This window comes from Panthera onca, chromosome E2, assembly GCF_046562875.1.
Source record: "Panthera onca isolate mPanOnc1 chromosome E2, mPanOnc1 haplotype 2, whole genome shotgun sequence".
NCBI classification, from domain to species: domain Eukaryota; kingdom Metazoa; phylum Chordata; class Mammalia; order Carnivora; family Felidae; genus Panthera; species Panthera onca.
The window spans coordinates 7,891,260-7,912,207 of NC_138353.1; the positions used below are offsets into that span (position 1 = coordinate 7,891,260).

The following is a 20,948-nucleotide window of genomic DNA, read 5'->3' on the forward strand; positions in this document are numbered from 1 at the left end:
TAAAAAAAATTTTTTTAATGTTTATTTATTCTTGAGACAGAGACAGAGCGTGCAGGGGAGGGGCAGATAGAGAGGGAGACACAGAATCCGAAACAGGCTCCAGGCTCTGAGCTGTCAGCACAGAGCCCAATGCGGGGCTCAAACCCATGAACCGTGAGATCATGACCTGAGCCGAAGTCCAACACTTAACCGACTGAGCCATCCAGGCTCCCCATACGAAGCTAATTTTTATTCTTGCCTTTGCCAGTCTTGTTGTCTGATCCAGCTTCCTTATTTTTTTTTAAGCCAGAATAGTTTAAGACTATATTACCAAGGACACCTGGGTTTCAAGTACAGAAAACTCAAAATAGCTCAAACCATAGAGATAATATACTTACCCAAGTAGCCAAAAGGACCCAAAGCAAGGCATTCATCCTGTTTATCCTGGCACTTCTGGATGCCTTCAACGCCAAGTAAAAGAAAACCCCAACTCAGATTGTCATAAACACTGGAAAGAATAAATCTACAGGTAGGCAACCTTCAGCTTCTATACATACGTTAATACGGTAAAACCTTGGATTGCGAGTAAACCTGGTCTGCGAGTGTTCCGCAAGGCCAGCAAACGTTTCTAATAAATTTTAACTTGATAAACGAGCGAGGTCTTGCAACGTGAGCTGTGCGATGCTGACTGTCACATGATCACAACTGAGCCAATGGTTCTTGAAAGTCGCTTTGCTATACAAGTGCTTTGTGTTACAAGTGCGTTTCTGGAATGAATTATGCCTGCAAACCAAGGTTTTACTGTATTTCTTTACAGTGCACTTGAGATTTATATGGTGTTTATTGCATATTTACGTTCTCAAATCATTGTATTTCCTGATCAGAGCTGCCCTTTTGTTTCCGTCTCAGCCCCTCGCCCGTTTACTTCATAGCACGTATCATAATTACCTGTGACGGGTCTCCTGTTGACTGCTTGCTCCCTGACACCCTGAAGGCTGGGTCCGTGTGTCTTTCACCACTATGTCCCCAGCACCTAGAGCACTGCGTAGAACATAGTAGGTTCTCAGGCTCGCCCGACTCCCAGTATGATCTCATCTCAACCCTTTGTTCGTTATTTCCAAATAAGGCCACGTTGTGCTTCCAGATGCGTGTGAGTTCTGGGCACCGTTTCGTCCACTATCATCCCCAGCAGCTCTAGGTGGCTGCACCAGCAACTGCCTCGTGGGTTTTTGTTTTGTTTTTTCTGAGAGAGGAAGGGGGAGGGGCAGAGGGAGAGAGAGAATCCCAAGCAGGCTGCACGCCCAGCACAGAGCCCAACACGGGGCTTGATCTCAAAACCATGAGACCACGACCCAAGTGGAAATCAACAGTCAGACGCTTTTTAAAAAATGTTTTATTTATTGGGATGCCTGGGTGGCTAAGTCGGTTGAGCATCCGACTTCAGCTCAGGTCATGATCTTGCGGTTCATGAACTTGAGCCCCACGTTGGGCCTGCTGCTGTCAGCACAAAGCCTGCTTCGGATCCTCTGTCCCCCTCTCTCTGCCCCTTTCCCGCTCTCTCAAAAATAAGTTTAAAACCATTAAAAAAAATAAATGTTTTATTTACTTTGAGAGAGAAAGAGAATCCTAAGCAGGCTCCGCTCTGTCAGCGTAGAGCCCTACGTGGGGCTCGACCCCACGAACTGTGGGATCATGACGTGAGCCGAAATCAGAAGTCATACACTTAGAGGTGCCTGGTGGCTCAGTCGGTTAAGCGTCTGCCTTCAGACCAGGTCATGATCTTGCAGCTCATGGGTTCAAGCCCCGCGTCGGGCTCTGTGCTGACAGCTCGGAGCCTGGAGCCTGCTTCGGATTCTGTGTCTCCCTCTCTCTCTGCCCCTTGCCCGCTCACAGTCTGTCTCTCTCTCTCAAAAATAAACATTAAAAGAACCCTTTTTTAATTAAAAAAAAAAACAGTCATTGGCTTGACCCACTGAGCCACCCAGGCGCCCCTCAGCAAAGGTTACGAGAGTCACTGTGCTTGGCCCAGCTTAGGTCATGCCCATCTCTGCATCAATCACAGTGGCGGAGGGAGGGAATGGCTGGCTGGCCAAACTAGGCCATATATCCTTTGCGTAGAACGGGGAGGGAATGCGGGGGGATGCCGAACTACACGTGTCACCAAGAGAAGACAGGGCTGCCGGGGAGGTGAAGGGCGGATCTCAGAAAGGTGAGTGATAGGCGTTCGCTGTAACCGGCGGCGCCAACAGCTTTTGTCTTGTACCCCGGTGTCCGTGAGGTGCACGGGGGATTGGTCACTTGGGCCACGGTGGCACAAGGTGGAGAGCCACTTCCTTCAGGAGTACTGCTCTTCCCAGCCTCCTGGGGAGTCCCCCCCGGCAGGGAGCACCACAAGATTTCTGCCGGGTGCTCAGATCTCGGTGATCAACCCAACCCAGCCTGGGATATTGTCAAAGGGCTTCGTGTTCTTTCCAAGGGAGCATCGGAAAGCCCCTCCCAGAGAGAGGTTTGTGCCCCGGGGCTGTGGCTGTGGTGGTGGTGGTGGGGGGGTGTTCCTCATACCCCTTCGGCCAGGGCACATCGGCTTTCATCTTTTTTAATGTTTATTTTTGAGAGAGAGTATGTGAGAATGAGTGGGGGAGGGGCAGAGAGAGGGAGACACAGAATCCGAAGCAGGCTCCGGGCTGTCAGCACAGGGCCCGACGCGGGGCTCGAACCCACGAACCGTGAGATTGTGACCTGAGCCGAAGTCGGACGCTGAACCGACGGAGCCCCCCAGGCGCCCCCACCTTCATCTTTCTTTATACAGTGGGTTCCTAGGTCGTTTTCCTAGAGCAGGATCTTCTCGACGTTAGGTGTCCGCATGCCGCCACCGGCTTGGGTTCCGCAGAGCGGTCACCTTCTGCCCGCCTGAGACACCAGCTGCCTGCGCCAGGACCCTCCTCACCCACCTATTTCAATCAACACCCCTTAAGCCTTTCAAGCACGACTGCGAGTGGACAACCAGTATCACTTGCCATGAATGGAAGTTTGCCGTAAGTAAAATGCAGCAAAAACTTTGCATCGTCCCCCCGGCCCCAGGGCAGAGCCCGAGTCCTGCTCTGCCTGAAGGGGGAGACGGGGAAATGCAAGGTGTTGAAGCTGCTTCCTCACTCAGGTGACCCGAAGGATGCACAGACTCAAAAAGGGAAGCCTGGCCTCTCTAGTAGATCGAGTTCCAGCCCCACGGCCTCCCCACCGCCACCGATCCACAGTGGACACGTAGCACGGGTGAGTGAAACCTGTTCAGCCACAGCATTAATCTGGTTCGTCCTGACACAATTATGCCGGCGATGGTTATCCACTGACAGGATGCCAGGCCTTAGTCACATCCGCGTTCCCCACCTCATTCAGTTGGACACCACTGTCCATTTTTTGTCATAAACGCGTGCCATGCATTTCCCTTTAAATCAGCTCACTTTTTTACTTAAGTAACTTTATTTTTTTAGTAACCCCTACACCTGACATGGGGCTCAAACTCACAACCCCGAGATCGAGTCGCATGCTCTTCTGACTGAGCCAGGCAGGCGCCCCAAATCAATTTATTTCTCAAGAGGGCTTTCTACTACTGCCCTCGAGTGGGAAACTAGCCTCTCTTGTCATTTCAGAAAGGGCGGGGTGGGGAACTAAAATGAACACCAAGAGAGGAAGGTAAGATTAATTTCTAGCTCCAACGATCGCCTGAGCTTGAGGACTGCTGTGTTTTTGTAACTAGAGAGGAGAGAACGACAGGCCGTCCGTGCTTCCTCTTCAGTCAGGATCGTGCTAGAATGAAGTGTTGTCTGATGAGGTATCTGAGGACCGGCTGAAACTGTATGGTTCCCCGGTGGCCCCTGCCCCACCGACACTTTGGGAAAATGGGCGTGACCATCCCTCCTCATGGGGCAGCTTTTACTAGGATAAGCCCTCCTCCCCCACAACACGGGCACCTGCCCCGAATGGGAGCCTCTGCACGCCCAGCATCTGGCCGGGTACGCGGGACCAGGCTGAAAAAAGCAACCAACGCATACAGACTCAAAACTTTAATCGGCGAACAAACACGTACACATAAAAGCCGTCTCTACGCTGGCCCACAGCTACACAGGTCAGTAGTTACAGAGTCCGCCCGCCACGTTGCCAATTTTCCGCAGGGCCTCCGACCTCCATCTTTGGTGTCAAAACTCTCGTTGAACACGTTTCCCGCCTCTGGCCTGCCCTGTGGTATAGGACAGGTCTCGCCCAGACTACACAGCGATCTGAGGGCAGGGACCAGGTGCAGGGAGTTCAGCGTTTCGGCCCTTTGAAAACCCATATGCTCCCTGCTGTGGTGTGGGCCCAGCGGCGAGCCTGTAGGTTCCCAGTTTCAACAACAAAACCAACCGGCAGAACTCAAAGTGCAAGGTTTTTTGTTTTTTTTTGAAAGAGAGTGGGCACAAGTGAGCGAGGGGCAGAACGGGGGAGGGGAGATGCCGGGCTCACCCAAAGTGGGGCTCGAGCTCAGCAGAAGTGGGGTGTGGGCTTACCCGATATGAGACTCGAACTCACGAACCATGAGATCATGACCTGAGCCAAAGTCAGATGCTAAACTGACTGAACCACCCAGGCACCCCAGTTTCAAGGTTCAAAAGACTCAAGAACTCAGAGCACATACTCCTAAACTTTTTTAGCACCAAAACTATGAATGATATCAAAAGTGTCAGTGTCTTCGTAAAGTTCTCTTTGTGCTTCAGCAGACATGTGACGAGGTCACTCAGTGGGTGGGACACAAAAACCCAGAGCTGAGGAGGTGCCCTCAAGAGGGCACATGGTTCCATGTGGTGTCTTAGCTGTAGAACAGGCCCGGCCAAGGTTGACCCGTCGACTTGAGGGCTCCAGCAGGAAGGATGGGGCCCTCCCTGGGCTCTCCAGCAACCCTTCGCGGTCCCAGAACTTGCTGTGACAGGAGGGAATGTGGCATTTCAGGATGTCACTTGTCAACGAACAGTACTTCTCTGTGGAAATGGGGCCATCCGCTTCCCTTTGATTCCAGAAGTTTCACAGCCAGACCAGGGCTTGCCATGTTGGTATTCCCCACCCCGGAGCCTGGCAGAGCACCTGGTGAGTGGTTGGCTCTTGGACAAACGGTGCATGAGGAACATTCTGCCAGTAGTTTCCATACACGGTTTTCACCATCGAGCACATCTTCTGGGAACCGCGTGGCAATAGCCAGTGCAGCTTTCCCAACTGAATCCCATGGTTGCTAGTACGAGGAACTCTCACCACACACTAGGTCTCATTCCACAGATCCAACTTTAAATGGGGGAAGAAAATTACAGGAAGAAGTGGCATGTGTTATGTGAGAGAACGTCCTTTTGAGTGAGACGTTCTGGAGGTTAGGAGTGGAAAGTTCTAGCTATTTGGTGTTAGTTGACATGCTCTTGTTGGCTTCTGTGGGTGAGTCAAGAAAATACTGCGACAGAGCAGAGGGAAGGAAAAGTTAGACTGAAAAAATTTTTTTAATGGTTATTTATTTTTGAGAGAGACAGAGTGCAAGCAGGGGAGGGGCAGACAGAAAGCGAGACACAGAATCCGAAGCAGGCTCCAGGCTCTGAGCTGTCAGCACAGAGGCCGACACGAGGCTCAACCCATGAACTTGGGAGATCATGACCTGCGCCAAAGTCGGACGCCCAACCGACTGAGCCACCTAGGCACCCCGTCTCCCTCCGCCCCCGCCCCCCCCCCCTTTTTTTTTTTTTAAAGAAAAGAGCAAGGTGCTGGGTTTGGGAGACCAAATTTAACCAGAGGCATTTTGAAGAAAAACTTTAAAAATGAAAGCCGTGCATAGTATTAGTAAGGACATTAACTGCAGTAAATAGAGGATTGCTAACTCTTTTTTTTTTTTTTTTAATATATTTGTTGTATCTCATGAGTACTTGTAGCTCACATTTGGTGAGTACTTACTATGTGCTGGGCACTCAGTTCTAAGTGCACCTTTATCTCCATGCATTTATCCTCACAACAGCCTTCTGAGGTAGGTAACCATATTGTGCCAATCTTACAGGTGAGGACACTGAGGCCCCAGGAAGTCCCATGGCTCTCCCCGCGGATAGCACATGGCAGAGCCGGGATTTAACTCAGCCGACTGGCTCAAGTCTACCGCTGAACTGCCATTCGACACAGCTTCTCCACTACTGTTTTCATGAGACTCATGTGTGCAAATTTTCTAATTGCTCCTTATTAATAAAGAGACGTGTCGATTTCGTGGCGGAGGAGCTTACAGTGCGGTGGTTTCAACCTTAGGGCCCAGACGAATGTGTTTAGATGTCTGCGACCCTGTTGCTGCTGCTGGGACCTTGTGGTATTGCTACTTGTCACTGCTAAGTAACTCCTTGTGACCTTCAAGTATGAGCTTGCTGATGTCTGCTGAGACCTGCATCAGAGGGCTTTCTGACAATATTGACATTACTACGGTTTCTCTTGGGTGTGAACCCTCTGGTGCTGAGTGAGATGGGCGCTGAGGCCAAAGGCTTTCCCACAGACCCTGCAGGCATAAGGCTTCTCCCCAGTGTGAACTCTCTCATGCTGCATCAGATTTGCTTTCTGGGAAAAGGCTTTCCCACATTCAGCACACACGTAAGGCTTCTCCCCGGTGTGAATCCTCCGGTGAACAGAAAGGCACGAGCTCTGGCTGAAGGCTTTCCCGCATTCCTGACAAACATAAGGCTTTTCTCCAGTGTGAACTCGCTGGTGAACGGAAAGGCATGAGCTCTGGCTGAAAGCTTTCCCACATTTCTGACAAACATAAGGCTTTTCTCCAGTGTGAACTCTCCGGTGTTGAAGAAGTTGAGCACCCAGGCTGAAGGTTTTCTCACAGTCACTGCATTTGTGGGGTTTCTCACCTGTGTGATCTCTCTGATGCTTAGAAAGGCACGAACTCAAATGGAATGATTTTCCGGATTCATCACACTCAAAGGACTTCTTTCCGGCGTGAGTTCTCTGATGCTGAGTAAGGCAGTTACCTTGGGCAAGGGCTTTGTCACACTTGCTATATTTACAGAGTTTCTCCTCCTCAGTATGAGTTAACTGATGTTCAGAGAGGTGTGCACTTTGGCTGAAGGTCTTTCCACATTCATTACATGTAAAGGGGTGCTCACTCTTGTGGGTGGACTGATGTTTGGCGAGGGAAGTGCTGCGGATGAAGGCCTTCCCACAGTCCCCACATTCATACGGCCTCACTCGAGAGTGGATGTTCTGGTGGCGGAGGAGCTGTGTACTTTTGCTAAAGGCTTTTCCACACTGGTCACACTCAAAGGGTTTCACTCTGGTGTGAACCCTCTCGTGCTGAGTCAGATATTTGCTGCAGCTGAAGGTTTTCTCGCATTTGTTACACTTAAAGTGCTTCTCGCCAACCCCTGGATGTTCTCTCCATTCTGAGTCCTGACTCAAGATACTCCCGCTCTCGCCAAGTGCTTGTTTTTCTCTGGTGTGGACACTCTGGTGGCATGCTAGGGTCGAGCTGCAGAAGAAGCGCTCGCCACACTCCTGACACTCGTGGAGGGTCTCCATAGCATGCATTTTCTGGTGTTGAACAAGGTATTCATTATGGCTGAAGGTCTTCTTGCATCTGGCACAGCAGTAGGACTTTCCTGTGGCGTGAACAGACTGGTGTCGAATCAGGTGGGAGGGCCGGCTGAAACTCTTGATGCACTGATGACACTTGTAGGGCCTGTAGCCGGTGTGAATCCTCTGATGTTCATTAAGGTGAGTGCTCCGGTAGAAGGATTTCCCACACTCATTGCATTTGTAAGGCTTCTCTCCACTGTGAACCCTCTGGTGGACCTTTAGGGTCGAGATATTCCTGAAGGGCCTCCCACACTGATCACACTCGTAAGGCTTTTCTCCGGTGTGAATGGACTGGTGTTCGGCGAGCAGCATGCTCTGCCCGAAGGCCTTCCCGCATTCCTGACGCTCAGAGGTAGTTTTCGTAGCATGGGTTTTTTGATGTTGGAGGAGGTATTTGCTGAAGTTGAAGGTCGCCTTGCATTTGGCACATTCATAGCGTTTCTGAGTGTGGGTCTTCTGATGCTGGGTGAGGTGAAAGGTTTGGCTGAAACCCTCGCCACGCTCGTTACCTTTGTAGGACTCATCACCTGTATGGGGTTCCTGGTGCTCAGCAGGCTGTAAGCTGAGGCCCGACGGAGGGTCGCTGTCTTGATTCTTATGTGGTTCTTCTCCAGTGTGAATTTGCTGATGCCACAGAAGGTGTGTGCTCTGAGTGCAGGTTTTCCCGCCCTCGTTACGCGCACAGGATCTGTAGTCTGTGTGAGTTGTCAGGGGCACAAAGAGGCAAGACCTCTGGCTGCAACCTTCCTCGTACTCTTCGTGCACGGCGGGTTTCTCTCTAGTATGAACAATCCAGTGCTGGATGAGATGGTAACTCTGACTGAAGCTCTCCCCGCATTCACTACATTTATACAGTTTCTCGCCTCCCTGGACAGGATCCTGCGGGCTCTGGTCTAAGTCACAGCCAAAGTCTTTCCCACGTTCCCGAGACTTAGCTGGGCTCTTTTCAGGAAGATCACACATCACAGAATCCTCCCTCACGGAAAGGAGGGGCTCAGGACCGAGGTCTCTCTGGAGTTCGCGACTCCTGCATTCTGTGGGACTTCCCTTGTTGGTAACGACGTCAGACTTCAGAAGGCTTTCTGGATCTCCTAGCAAACTGTCTAACCAACTCTCACCTACATAGGCTTTCCCCAGACTGGAGTTCCCGAGGCCATCCTTGGACAAAGTCTCCATGATCTCCTGGGAGAGTCCTTCCTCCAAGAAGTCTTGTGCCAGAGGGCAGTTCTTGACCTCGGCCATGTCCGAGAGAGGGTAAGTGCAGGTGTCTCCCGTTCCCCGCGGCGAGACATAAGGAGCTGCAGGGTGAGAACACAGACAAGAGGGAGAACGGGTGATGGCTCCTCAGGAAGCCTGTCCCTCGAGGGGATGATGAAGGAGGAGGGGCCAAAGCGGTGACCCGGCTGGAACTGGCAGCACAGGAAACAGAGAGCCCGTTTCCAAGATGGTTAAGTGGGGGCTAGGCAGCCGCAGGGGCTCCACAGGGAAGGGGAGCCTCTTAGCAGATGCCGTCGCCCCATCAGCCACGGCCCACTTCTTGGAGAAGGGCGCTGTTCAACGGGGAAGGAGGTCAAATGATATAACTGCTGGAGGACAGATTCGGTTGGTAAAGGCGTGGCTACGCGGTTGTGGAAAGAGCATGTATTTCTTTTTTTAGTATTTATTGATTTATTTTGAGAGAGAGAAAGCGTGAGTGAGCAGGGGAGCGACAGAGAGAGAGAGGGAGAGAGAGAATCCCAAGCGGGCTCCACGCTGTCAGCACTGAGCCCAGTGTGGGGCTCGAACTCACAAACTGTGAGATCGTGACCCGAGCCGAAACCCAGAGTTGACGCTTAACCGACTGAGCCACCCGGGCGCCCCCATATGTTGTAGAGGTGGCAGGGGTCCGTGCTGGTCACCTGCGCGCAAACACTGGTGTGCTCGTCGGGAGGCCACGGAGGGTCCACGTTCGCGAGCTCACGAGAGGTGAGCCAAGAACGGAGCTGCATCCTGACTGGGTGGCGGAGGCCCGGACTGAGCCGCGCAGCCACCACGCTGTGGTCTCTGACTCAGGGGCCCTTCTCGTGTTAATGACCTGACCGTGAGGAAAGTGTCCCGCGCCCCAGGGAAGGCCCCTGCCTCTGCCTTTTCCCGCCGGGGACACGTCAACCAGCGTGACACCCTCGCCGCCTAGCCTGTTCCCTCTAGAGGAACCGTGGCCTAGGAGAGAACGGAACAAACGCTCTTGGCTGCGTTAAGGCCTGGGCTTGAGTTATCAGCAGATGTGGCCATCTGCTGTGCCCTCCGGGACAGACTTGTACAAACACAGGGTGAAACAGACCGGGGACGTGTGGTGCTCAAAGGGCACAGGACATGAAGGTGGAGAGACTGACTCAGGGCACCAGGACAGCCACGTGCCGAACACTGAGGTAGACAAGACGAGGGCCCCCACCCTGCCGGGACGAGGGGACAGAAGCCAGCACGTGGCAGAGGGGCAAGATGTCTAGGCAGACGTTTGGGGTCCGGATGGAAGTTCCAAAGACGGAGGGCAGACAAAGGGCGCTGTCCCACTGGCCCCCGCCCCGCCCACTCACCAAGGCCCTCTGATTCTGGGCTTTCTCTGACCACGGCCTCCAGCTCTTCGCCACCATCTGGACAGGAGGTCAGTTTGGGTTTGCAGGGGTCTGCAGGGAGAGAAGAGCGCTGTCATCAACCGGGACACGGCAGGCCAGCCGACTGCTTAGCGGGAACCTTCTGGCTGTCCTGACCATCAGTGCTTCGTCCAGTGTACAGCTCGCGAGAGCCAAGTGTCGCTCTGGGCGACTCCGGGGACACCTGCCCCGTAGGGTTCCCAGTCCGGTGGAGGAGAGAGACCCAGGCAGTCACAGTCCAGGGTGATCAGAGCTGTGAAAGCCGGAGCCGGGGATACAAAGGACTTGCAACAGCTCTTGAGGGATGAGCAGCCTGCCAGGTGGAGAGGCACGCACCCTCTCATCCACCCACGGAGCCCACATCGCCCAAGGCCTCTGTGGAATATGCTGGGTTCCCAGAGCCCAGGCGGCCCTGTGCCCTGCCCTTGGCAAACTACTCGAGGAAGGAAGCAGAATCCTAATCCCGGGGGAACTGTGCTACCGTGGAGGAAAAGCGCCTTCTTGGCTTGAAAACGGAAGGGCCACGAGCCAAGCAATGCAGGCGCCTCTAGAAGCCAGAAAAGGGCAAAGGCACAAGACTCTTCCCCGGAGCTTCCAGAGGGAACAAGCCCTGCCAACAGCCTGACCGCAGCCGGGTCAGACCCGTTTCAGACTTCTGACCTCCACAACCGTCGGAGAATAAACGCGTTGTTTCAAGCTGCTGTTCGTGGCATTTCTAAGAGCAGCCGTAGGAAGCTAATACGCTGCTTGGACACACACACAAGCGTGTGCGGGGGGTCAAGGGAGACGTGCCTATACTGTGGGATGTAGTTTAGAAATGGAAAAGACGCTGAGGTCTGAGCCGCCCTGAAGCTGCTTCTGCCGCACATGCTCAGTAGAGTTTAGAGAAAATCTCGAGGCTGGCCCTCAGCTGGTGTCTGGGAACCTGGATCTCGGGAGGGTTCCAGCATTCCCGAACAGAGGGGCCCCCTGTGCCTCTGAACACCTGCTTTCCGGCTGGGAGTCTAGAATTTTGGTACTTTCCAGGCAGAGGGTGCCTGTGTGACCAGCTCCCAATAAAAACTGTGGGTGCTGAGTCTCCAGTGAGCATCTCCAGTAGACATTTCACACCATTTGTCCCTCATTACGATCGTGTGGGACTCTACACAGGGAGAGGGCTCTGGAAGCCGGCTCTGGTTTCCCCTCTGCCGCCCGTGCTGTGTCCTTTCTCTGTAACATGTCACGGCCGTGAGTACGACCACATGCTGAGTCCTTCAAGTCCCCTCCTCGTAAGTCACTGAACACAGGGTACTTCCGGGAACCCCCGCATAGCTGGGAAGGTGACTTCTCTTTGGACCTCATTTTCAAAAGGACCAGCAAAACAGGGAGTCGGACTTGTGGGGTGACGGCAGGACTGAAGGCCAGTTCTAAGCGCTGACCCAGCATGAGACCCGGCTCCTGAGCCGGTGACTCCTGCTACTCGTTCGTTTACTGAGCCACCATTCAGCGAGTCCCCACCCTCAGGAAGTGCCCGTCCCAGCAGAGGGAGACAGAGCATAAAATGGGCAGTTCGAAAGCGCAGGAGTGGTGGGCCGGTGGGGCAGGGGACAGAGGACTCGCTAACAGGTCGCAGTAGAAGTCTTAAAAAAGGAAAGCCCAGAGGCAGGGAGGGGACGAGACAGGAAGGCAAATGCAAACACCCTGAGCGTCAGCCCCACAAGGACGAAGAGGAAACTGCTAAGGAGGCCAGAGCGGCAGGCGGGTGGCTGATGGGGTTTCTCAGCCTCGGCACTAGTGACACTTGGGGTCGGATAATCCTCGGCTGTAGGGGCTGCCCTTGCATTCCCGGACATGTGGCGGTGACCCTGGGCTCTACCCATGAGATGCCAGGTGCGCACCCCCTGCTCCTAAGTGCGGACCAATCAAAAAGGTCACCAGGCACTGCCAGTGCCCCTGGGGGGGTGGGGGCAGAATTGGCCAGCTGAGCACTGCTGGGCTACATCATGCCAGCTCTGAGGCGTTCAGGAGCCGAGAATTTATCCTGTGGGTGACAATAGCCAAAAGCAGGGCAGGGACCGGGCCGCCGGGGCTGGAGTGGACACTCACTCAGCAGGAAAAGGTTCTGGTAGTTGTCCAGCGCCGTGTCCCAGAACAGGTCCCCCTGGTCCAGCCCCAGCTGCTCCCAGTCCTCCAAGGTGAAGTCCATGGCTACATCCCTGCGGGTCACAAATTCCTGAAATGTAATACACTGTCAGTGACCGTGGGACTGGGGTCAGCGATGGACCCGACAGCTCACTTGAGGCACCCTGCCCTCCATGTACTAGGTCTTTGACAAAAATCATCTCGTGGGAGCCCTGAGACATAGGACACCGGGCATCCCCATATTTTGTAGGCAAGATATGGGGTTTCGGAGAGGGGATGTGCGTTCCCCTTAGGGTCACACAGGCAGGACTTAAATGCACGTCGGCCTGTTCCTAAAATCTACTTACTTTGGCTTTTGCTTTTTAGTGTTCATTCAAGATTTTAAGTTTTTACTATGGAAATTTTCAAACACACACAGCAGAGATCTGCACGTAACCGAAATCTGCCGTGGGTTTCTATGTTTGTGCTTGATTTTACAATACAAATATTCCTAAAAAAGTAAGCAAATTGATGAAGCATATTCTAACCAGGATCCTCCTCTGGCCACTACGTGGAAAAACATAAAAGGTGGAAAGGCAGAGGCAGAGAGACGAGGAAAAAGGTGAATTCCATGATTCAGGCGAGAAAGGAGAACAGGGATGGAAGGGGTGCGAAAAGGTGAGATGTGGCCATTTTTTTTTTAAACGTTTATTTATTTTTGACAGAGGGAGAGAAAGAGAGAGAGCGCGTGCGCACAAGTAGGGGAGGGGCAGAGAGAGAGGGAGACACAGAATCCCAAGCAGGCTCCAGGCTCTGAGCTGTCAGCATAGAGCCTGACGTGAGGCTCGAACTCCCAGACCGCGAGATCATGACCTGAGCCAAAGCTGGACGCTCAACCGACTGAGCCACCCAGGTGCCCCCAGATGTGGACATTTTGACACTGCTGGGGACAACATCTCCCAAGAGAGCAAATGTAGCGAAAGACAGAGAGGAGCCCAGACGTCTGTAAGTTTTAGCCTGAGCACTGGAAGGACAGAGCTGCTGCTGCCTGAGACAGGGGAGAAGCAGGTTTGGGGCACGGTGTGAGTCTGGTTTGGTACAGGTTAAGTTCGAGATACCCTTTTAAACCTTAGACATCATGGTTCCCCAAAGACATCCACATTCTAATCCCCAGAACCTGTGAATGTCACCTTGTATGGCAAAAGGGACTTCCCAGGTGTGACAAGTTAAGGATCCTCAGATGGGGAGGTTACCCTGGATGATCACGGTGGCCCCTGATCGTCACAATCATGACAATCTCATATCTTTATTTTTTTGACCATCTTATATCTTTATAAGAGGCAGAAGGGGGGTCCCTGGGTGGCTCAGTCGGCCATCCGACTTCGGCTCAGGTCATGATCTCGCGGTCCGTGAGTTCAAGCCCCGCGTCGGGCTCTGTGCTGACAGCTTGGAGCCTGGAGCCTGTTTCAGATTCTGTCTCCCTCTCTCTGACCCTCTCCCATTCATGCTCTGTCTCTCTCTGTCTCAAAAATAAATAAACGTTAAAAATAAATAAATATTTAGAAAAAAAATGAGACAGAAGGAGTCGAAGGTAGGAGAAGGTGATGTGATGACAGAAGCAGAGGTCGGAGTGACGTGGCCACAAGTCAAGGAACACAGGCATCTCTAGAAGCTGAAGAGGCAAGGAAGGGGTTCTCCTCTGCAGCCTCCAAAAGGAAGGAGCCCAGATGACACCTTGGCTTCATACTTCTAGCCTCCAGAGCCAAGATAATAAATTTCTATCATTCAAGGCACTTAGTTACAACAGCCCTAGCAAACAAATACGGTGTTACCCCGCCAATAATGTGTGAGCTCATGACGGCAGGGACCACATCAGTTGGTTCCCTAGCGGGTAGACCCAGCACCCAGAACAAAGCCTTCACGTAGGAGGCATGTGGGGACATGGTGATCCTGGCAGCTGTTTTGGGACAAGGGAAGGAGTTCATCAAGGATGGAACCAATAGGAGGTGGGGCTGAGAGATGGGGACAATACACTGGGTCTCGATCACACTGAGTGGGCTGGCAGATCAAGCCGGCTCTGGCCTTTCTGGTTATGTGTTCTATATAATCCTCTGACTGTTTAAATTGGTTTGAGCCAAGTGTTCCGTTCCTTGTGGCTGAAACTGTTGCTGTCTATACCCGGTCAGAAGGGATCAGCCAAAGAGGCTTTGTCAGCAGGAGTCCGATCAGAGAGCCCCAAGAAGCTTCCTTCCCTGAACTCCTCGATTTTGCTGGAAATAGTGGTGGGGGTGTGGGAGGACCCTGGACTTGATCCGTGGGGCACTGGGGAGCCACAGAGAGTTTTATACAGGACAGTGACAAGGCCAGAGCATGTATTCGTTCAACAGTCATTTTTCCTGTGTGCCAGACCCCTCTGAGGATGCTGGAGGCAGAGAGGTGTCAAACCCATTCCCTGGCCTACAGGGGACACCCAGGGATGCTGACAGTGAGCATAAGGAGATAGGGCTGTGACAGAGGGCAGTATCCAGGGCTGTGTGGCCAGGGACGGGCATGAGGACATTGCCTTGGAATCAGGAAAAGCTTCCTGGTTGGGGCAGATATTCAAGTTGGGTCATTAAGGATAAGCAGGTATCGGGGCGCCTGGGTGGCGCAGTCGGTTAAGCGTCCGACTTCAGCCAGGTCACGATCTCGCAGTCCGTGAGTTCGAGCCCCGCGTCAGGCTCTGGGCTGATGGCTCGGAGCCTGGAGCCTGTTTCCGATTCTGTGTCTCCCTCTCTCTCTGCCCCTCCCCCATTCATGCTCTGTCTCTCTCTGTCCCAAAAATAAATAAAAAACGTTGAAGAAAAAAAAAAAAAAAAAAAAAAAAAAAAAAAAAAAAGGATAAGCAGGTATCGGTGGTAGAGGAAGGTTTTCATTCATCATTCTTCAAGAAACACCTCAAGGACCGCTGTGTACTGGGCCCACGCTGGTCCCCGGGGGCCCAGAGGCGAGGCCCAATCAGCACCTGTCTCCAAGGAGCACCTCGTCTGGTGGGGCTGATAGACGGGGACAGGGGACAACCACAGCCAGGTGATTTGTGCTATGATGAGGCCGGAGCAGGGAAGAGCTCACTGCCCACGCAAGGTGGGGGCTGAGCTGGGTCTTGAAGGCTGCGTAAGACTTACCGGCCGGAGATGGCGGGTAGGGTATTCTAGCAGAGGGAGGAGCCCGAGCAAAGGCTGGGAATCCGGCAACCACAGTGTAACAGTTTACCACCAGGCCAGGAAGGGAGTTTGGGTTATGGAGGGAACCGGAGGAGACGCTGAGGAAGGCGGCAGGACTCAGGTCGTGCAGGACTGGGCTGGGAAACCTGGGTTTGATCTTCTAAGCAGAAAGGATGCCTGGAAGGGTGCTGAGCAGGAGAGCGACAGCGTAACAAGAGGATCACCTGGGGGTCACCGTGGGTCAGTGAGCCCAGAATAAAGGCCGGCCGGCCATGCAGCCTCAGGGCATGGGGCCTGGACGAGGGGCCCTCCACTCACCTTGGTGGTAGCCAACTGGGACTCGGTGGCCGGAGTTCTCACTTAAGATCCCTCTCCGTCCCCTCCATGTTCCTGGCTGGCAGAGCCGCAGGAGACACAAGGGAGCCGGGAGAAAGTCTCCCTTCCTTCTAGGGCTGGCTCCCTGGCCATGCCGGATGAGCCCCCAGAATGTCCGGAAGTAGGAGGATGAGTCAGGATGGGAGTCTCCCTGCGGGGATCACAACAACACTTCTGTATCGGCTGAAACTACTCCACGCCCCTCATTTCCACTGTGCTTCGGGGCCCACAGGCAACTTCATGACCCTTCTTGGCACTTATTGCAGTCAGTAAATCCACGTTTGGGAGAGGTGGCGATTAAGGTCAGTCACCTGGGTGGGACCTTCGGTCTTGCTCGCGACCGTGTCTCAGCATGACACGACCCCTGACGTACAGTAGGCGCTTTTGGAACGTTTGTTGAAAGAACACAATATCTCTCCAACTGAACCCCTGGGATGAGGATTCTGGGTTCTTTTTCTTTTTCTTCTTTTTTTAACGTTTATTTATTTTCGAGAGAGAAAAAGGCAAAGAGAAGGAGACACAGAATCCGAAGCAGGCTCCAGGCTCCAAGCTGTCAGCAGAGGCCAACGTGGGGCTCGAACTCATGAACCGCGAGATCATGACCTGAGCCGAAGTCAGACGACCGGCCGACTGAGCCACCCCAGGCGCCCCAGGATTCTGGGATTTCTGATTACTGGCTCTAGAATTTGAGTCCAGGTGAGCTGGCCTCCAAATATTTTACTATTTTTTCAACAGTAGCAAGATTTCTCCAACTTTTTTTTTTTTTTTTAACCATGACCCACAGTAACAAAGACATATACCATGACTGTCCATTCACACACATAACGAAAACAAAACTTCACAAAATAATACTGAATCTTACAAAGTAGAATGTGCTAGGATCTTTTCTATTCTAGTCTCTTTCACTGTACTTCATTAAAAAAAAAATTATGGCCAGGACACCTGGGTGGCTCACTCGGTTAAGCGTCTGACTCTTGCTTACGGCTCAGGTCATGATTTCACAGTTTGTGAGATCGAGTCCTGCACTGGGCTCTGTGCTGACAACTTGGAGCCTGCTTGGGATTCTCGATCTCCCTCCCTCCCTCCCTGCCACTCCTCTACTTGTGCTTTCTCTAAACAAATAAACATTAAAAAAATTATGGCCACTGCCCAGTGAGTTATTTTCATGACCATAATATACAAAACACTGTACCATGGGGCCTTTTTTTTTTTTTTTAATATTTATTTTGAGAGAGAGAGAGCATGCGTGCGTCAGAGTGGGGAGGGGCAAAGCGGGCTCTGAGTTGTCAGCACAGAGCCTGACGTAGGGCTCCAAAGACCTGAGCTGAAGTCGGACATTCAACCAACTGAGCCACCCAGGTGCCCTGTACCATAGGGCTTCTTACACGTTGGTAGCTACTGTGAATTTCCTAAGTGGCACATTATCTACAGAGTGACGAAAACACTCCGTATCACAAAGCAGCAGGATGATTTAACGTCACGTCCACATTTGTTAAGCTTCTAGGGACAGATGCGCTTTGAAATTCAGAAATTTTCTGATTTTTTATTAAAAAAATTTTTAATGTTTATTCATTTCTGAGAGAGGAGGGAGACAGAGAGAGAGCGCGCACGCGTGCACACATGGGGGAGGGGCAGAGAGAGCTGGAGACACAGAATCCAAAGCAGGCTCCAGGCTCTGAGCTGTCAGCTGCCCGATACAGGGCTCCAACTCACAAAACATGAGATCATGACCTGAGCCGAAGTTGGACACTAAACCGACTGGGCCACCCAGGCACCCCAAGAAATTCTCTGATTTTTAAAAAGGTGATACATATATATATATGTGTGTATATATATATATATATATATATGTGTGTGTGTGTGTGTGTGTGTATATATACACACACACACACACACACACATATATACACATACACACACACACAAATTTATTTCATTAAAATCACAGTGCAGTGTGGGTGTGCCTGGGTGGCTCAGTCAGTTAAGCAGCAGACTTCAGCTCAGGTCATGATCTCACGTTTTGTGGGTTCGAGCCCCGCGTCGGGCTCTGTGCTGACAGCTCAGAGCCTGGAGCCTGTTTCAGATTCTGTGTCTCCCTCTCTCTGACCCTCCCCTGTTCATGCTCTGTCTCTGTGTCTCAAAAATAAATAAAGATTAAAAAAAAAAACCTAATTTAAAAAAATAATAAAATAAAATCACAGTGCAGTGTGGGCCAGGCAGCATTTTGTACTTGAACACTTCAACATTTTTAGAGTGAAGAGTATAGATATTCTCTCTAGGTAGGATAATGAAAGGTTATAAATCCCAGTAGTTCTGGTCAGGTCTGGACACCAAACTTCTGGAAAAAGTGATCCTCCGGGCTTTCCAGATTTTGATTGCAGGTAAGGTGATGTGGCAGACGTGTTCAAGTGCTAACGTTTACTCAACAGTGACTTTCCTCACATGACAGAGGTTAAGTCTCGCTTTGAGGGTGTAATTTGGTCCACAGATGTGGTTTTTTGCCCACAGTGCTGGCGGATAGCAGGTTTTGAGAGAAAACAATATTTTAAGTAGTCTCAACCTTGAAAACTGGGAAATTGAGCATGGGGCCTGCTTAAGACTCTCTCCCCCTCTCCCCCCTACTCTCTCTAAAATAAATAAAAATGATGGGGCACCTGGGTGGCTCAGTCGGTTGGGCGTCCGACTTCGGCTCAGGTCACGATCTCGCGGTCCGTGAGTTCGAGCCCTGCGTCAGGCTCTGGGCTGATGGCTCAGAGCCTGGAGCCTGCTTCCGATTCTGTGTCTCCCTCTCTCTCTGCCCCTCCCCCGTTCATGCTCTGTCTTTCTCTGTCTCAAAAATAAATAAATAAATAAAATAAAATAAAATAAAATAAAATAAAATAAAATAAAATAAATAAAAATGAAAAAAAAATTGATTTCCAGTTTCTGCCAAATTCTAGGATTTGGCTCACCAAGTCTAACAAAGCTGTTAGCTGGGGCCTAAAGTTACCCGCCTTAAGTGGGGCAAGTGCTCCCTGATGCCCCACAGCTCTCCGCACCCCCCCGCCCCGCCCCCAGGCGGTTCTCTCCTTTACCTAATCTGCCTCACCCTCATAGACATCTGAGTTTCAGACCTCTGTCTACAGTTTCCAAATCACGTTCTGTCCATATCTCATACACTCTGAGCCCTGGGACAGAACAAACTGGAGCCCTAATGTGAGGCTCAAGGTCACCCAGCCTCTCAGAATGAACTTGAGCCAAACAATTACAGGACTGGCAAATCCAGCGCTCTAGAATTGAGAACTCTTGCTGCTTCTTAGTGTGGGACCAGAGCAGATCATTCACCCTTGGTTTCCACGTGTACGAAATGGGACAAGTAAAACAGACCCACAGCCCCGCAGCTGTAATTCTAAAAACCAAAACAGCTCTGAAAAGCAGAACCTTATTCATTCGTAAATCGGCGGCAAAACTGAACCCGAACTGCCACAGGCTGTATATAGTGTGAATATTCACGCCTTTCCCGGCAGAAATAATCGATTTCCAAGAACTGCCCCAGATCCCTCTGAGGCGTTGCCTAACTATGAAATAGGCACCCTATTAATTTTCCAAACTCTGATAAACTGTGATTCCCGAAGTGCTCCCGGTGCCAAGGGAGCCGGTAAAACCGAGGAGCCGCGCTTGGCGCTGCTGCGGAGATCACAGGAGGAAATCCGAGTAAAGCGCGGCGCCTGGCGCCCAGCAAGTGCTCAAATGTGAAATGCTTCGCCCTCCTCAAGAACTCCCATTCATTCATCCCTCCAGATCTGCCCGATCAACTTCGGGCAACCGAACCCCTCCTTCGGCTTCCATCTCCTCACTCAAAAGTAAACGTAACCTCTCCTCTCAGGGCTGCCGGTGAGGACTGGAAACCATTTCAGCTACAGCCCGGCCCAGAACACGCTCCGAACAGAGAGCGGTCAAGACCCCACCTGGACACCCACCGCCCCCAGAAGGCGCGCCCTTTGCCGAAGTCACCCCGTGGGAATTCCGTCCCCCCTCAGGAAGAACCGAGCCCCCAAGCCTTGGGAGTACTCAGTGACCCCACCTGCGGCGTCGCCTCACCTCTCAAGACTGCCGTCCGTCGCGTTAACAGAAGCGACTCCCGCCCCGAGGAAGACGCAGACCCAGCTCCTCCCACTCTCGCCTTGTAACAACTTCCGGCGCCGCGAGAACTTCCTCGAGCTCCTCCACCCAGGAGCCTCCGCGCCAACGGGACTCGGTTTCCCAGAAGGCTGTGCTGACGCCTATCTCCGCTTATCTGTGTTTCTTTCCCCGCCCTCTTCTCTGGCCGCTGAGCACTGGAGGAAAGAGAATAGAAACAAAATCGGGGCCAGGTAGCATGTGGGAATTGCAGTCCAGTTTTTACCCAGTTAAAGGACAAGCTAAGCAGCGTACTCTGGCCTGAAGGAGACGGCGGGTTGCCATGGAAACGCGTTGAGGCGGAAATTCCTGAAAAGACGCTTGGAAGCAAGGGGCGGAGTTTGAGGCGGGAAAATTACAAGGCCTCTCTCTGATAGGCGGAGAGATGCTTCGTAGTTCACTCCTCCTTACCATTGGGTCACGTTGGCACATGCGCAGTAGAATCAGAAACCCTCCAAAAGAGGGTGGAATGGGGGTGGGCGATGAGGAAATAATCCCTCCCGGTCACTGCCCGAGGGAAGTCCGGAGGCCAGCAGCGCCTGCGCGGGCGCTGTCCTTCCTCGGGTCCAGGATGCGCGCGCAGCGCTTTCCGCCTCCCGGAAGTTTACGCGGGACAACTGAGAAGGTGAGTCCTACTTCCCGCGAAGGGTCGGAGAATCTGGCCGCAGATACCTGGCTCCCAACCCCGCTCACGAAGTCCAGAGGTGAGGGGAAAGTGAGGCGGAGAAGGGAGAGGTCTCCTGATGCAGTGACCACAGTTCGGTCGTGCTGCCTGTGACGTCAGCACGACCCTTTGTGGGAGACGGAGGCCCCCGGGCTGGGGGTCTCTATGAAAGAAGCTTCTTGTCGCCGCGATTACTGATCTGTCCTTGCAGCCTTCTCA

The 20,948-nt window shown here is 52.4% G+C and overlaps 2 protein-coding genes and 1 long non-coding RNA gene across 6 annotated transcripts in view; 2 read left to right on the forward strand and 1 right to left on the reverse strand.

Moving 5' to 3' along the window:
* Positions 1-69: 69 nt before the first annotated feature.
* On the forward strand, positions 70-8,817 carry LOC145713218 (uncharacterized). Its single transcript, XR_014136214.1, has 4 exons — positions 70-508; positions 2,835-3,014; positions 3,137-3,249; positions 8,726-8,817. It is a non-coding gene; the product is annotated as an uncharacterized LOC145713218 (long non-coding RNA).
* ZNF473 (zinc finger protein 473) lies at positions 4,026-20,166 on the reverse strand. 3 transcript variants are annotated; one of them, XM_060651801.3, is made up of 5 exons: positions 19,988-20,095; positions 15,851-16,058; positions 12,315-12,424; positions 10,173-10,262; positions 4,026-8,897 (listed from the first exon to the last, which is right to left on the reverse strand). In XM_060651801.3, exons 3-5 carry the CDS (start codon positions 12,412-12,414, stop codon positions 6,442-6,444), a joined length of 2,646 nt encoding a protein of 881 aa, XP_060507784.3. In that variant the 5' UTR covers positions 12,415-12,424; positions 15,851-16,058; positions 19,988-20,095; the 3' UTR covers positions 4,026-6,441. The 3 variants fall into 3 exon arrangements, with proteins under 3 accessions (XP_060507784.3, XP_060507786.3, XP_060507787.3); XM_060651803.3 differs by having other exon boundaries at positions 12,315-12,441; XM_060651804.3 differs by lacking the exon at positions 15,851-16,058 and having other exon boundaries at positions 19,988-20,166.
* A 330-nt stretch (positions 20,167-20,496) lies between these two features.
* The window catches only part of VRK3 (VRK serine/threonine kinase 3), a 36,642-nt gene continuing 36,190 nt past the window's right edge, over positions 20,497-20,948 (forward strand). The window contains exon 1 of one of the 2 annotated variants that reach the window (XM_060651805.3): positions 20,497-20,769. The gene's annotated coding sequence lies outside the window, so the exon portion shown is untranslated. The remainder of the gene's footprint in view (positions 20,770-20,948) is intronic. The other variant, XM_060651806.3, reaches the window with a different exon arrangement.

Excerpts from the sequence above, each read along its gene's own strand:
- ZNF473 (XM_060651804.3), bottom strand. The coding sequence starts at position 12,414 with ATGGACTTCACCTTGGAGGACTGGGAGCAGCTGGGGCTGGACCAGGGG. Across the intron at positions 10,263-12,314 it reads CCAGAACCTTTTCCTGCTGA|ACCCCTGCAAACCCAAACTG; the intron begins GTGAGTGTCCAC and ends CTCTCCCTGCAG. Across the intron at positions 8,898-10,172 it reads CCCAGAATCAGAGGGCCTTG|CTCCTTATGTCTCGCCGCGG; the intron begins GTGAGTGGGCGG and ends CTCACCCTGCAG.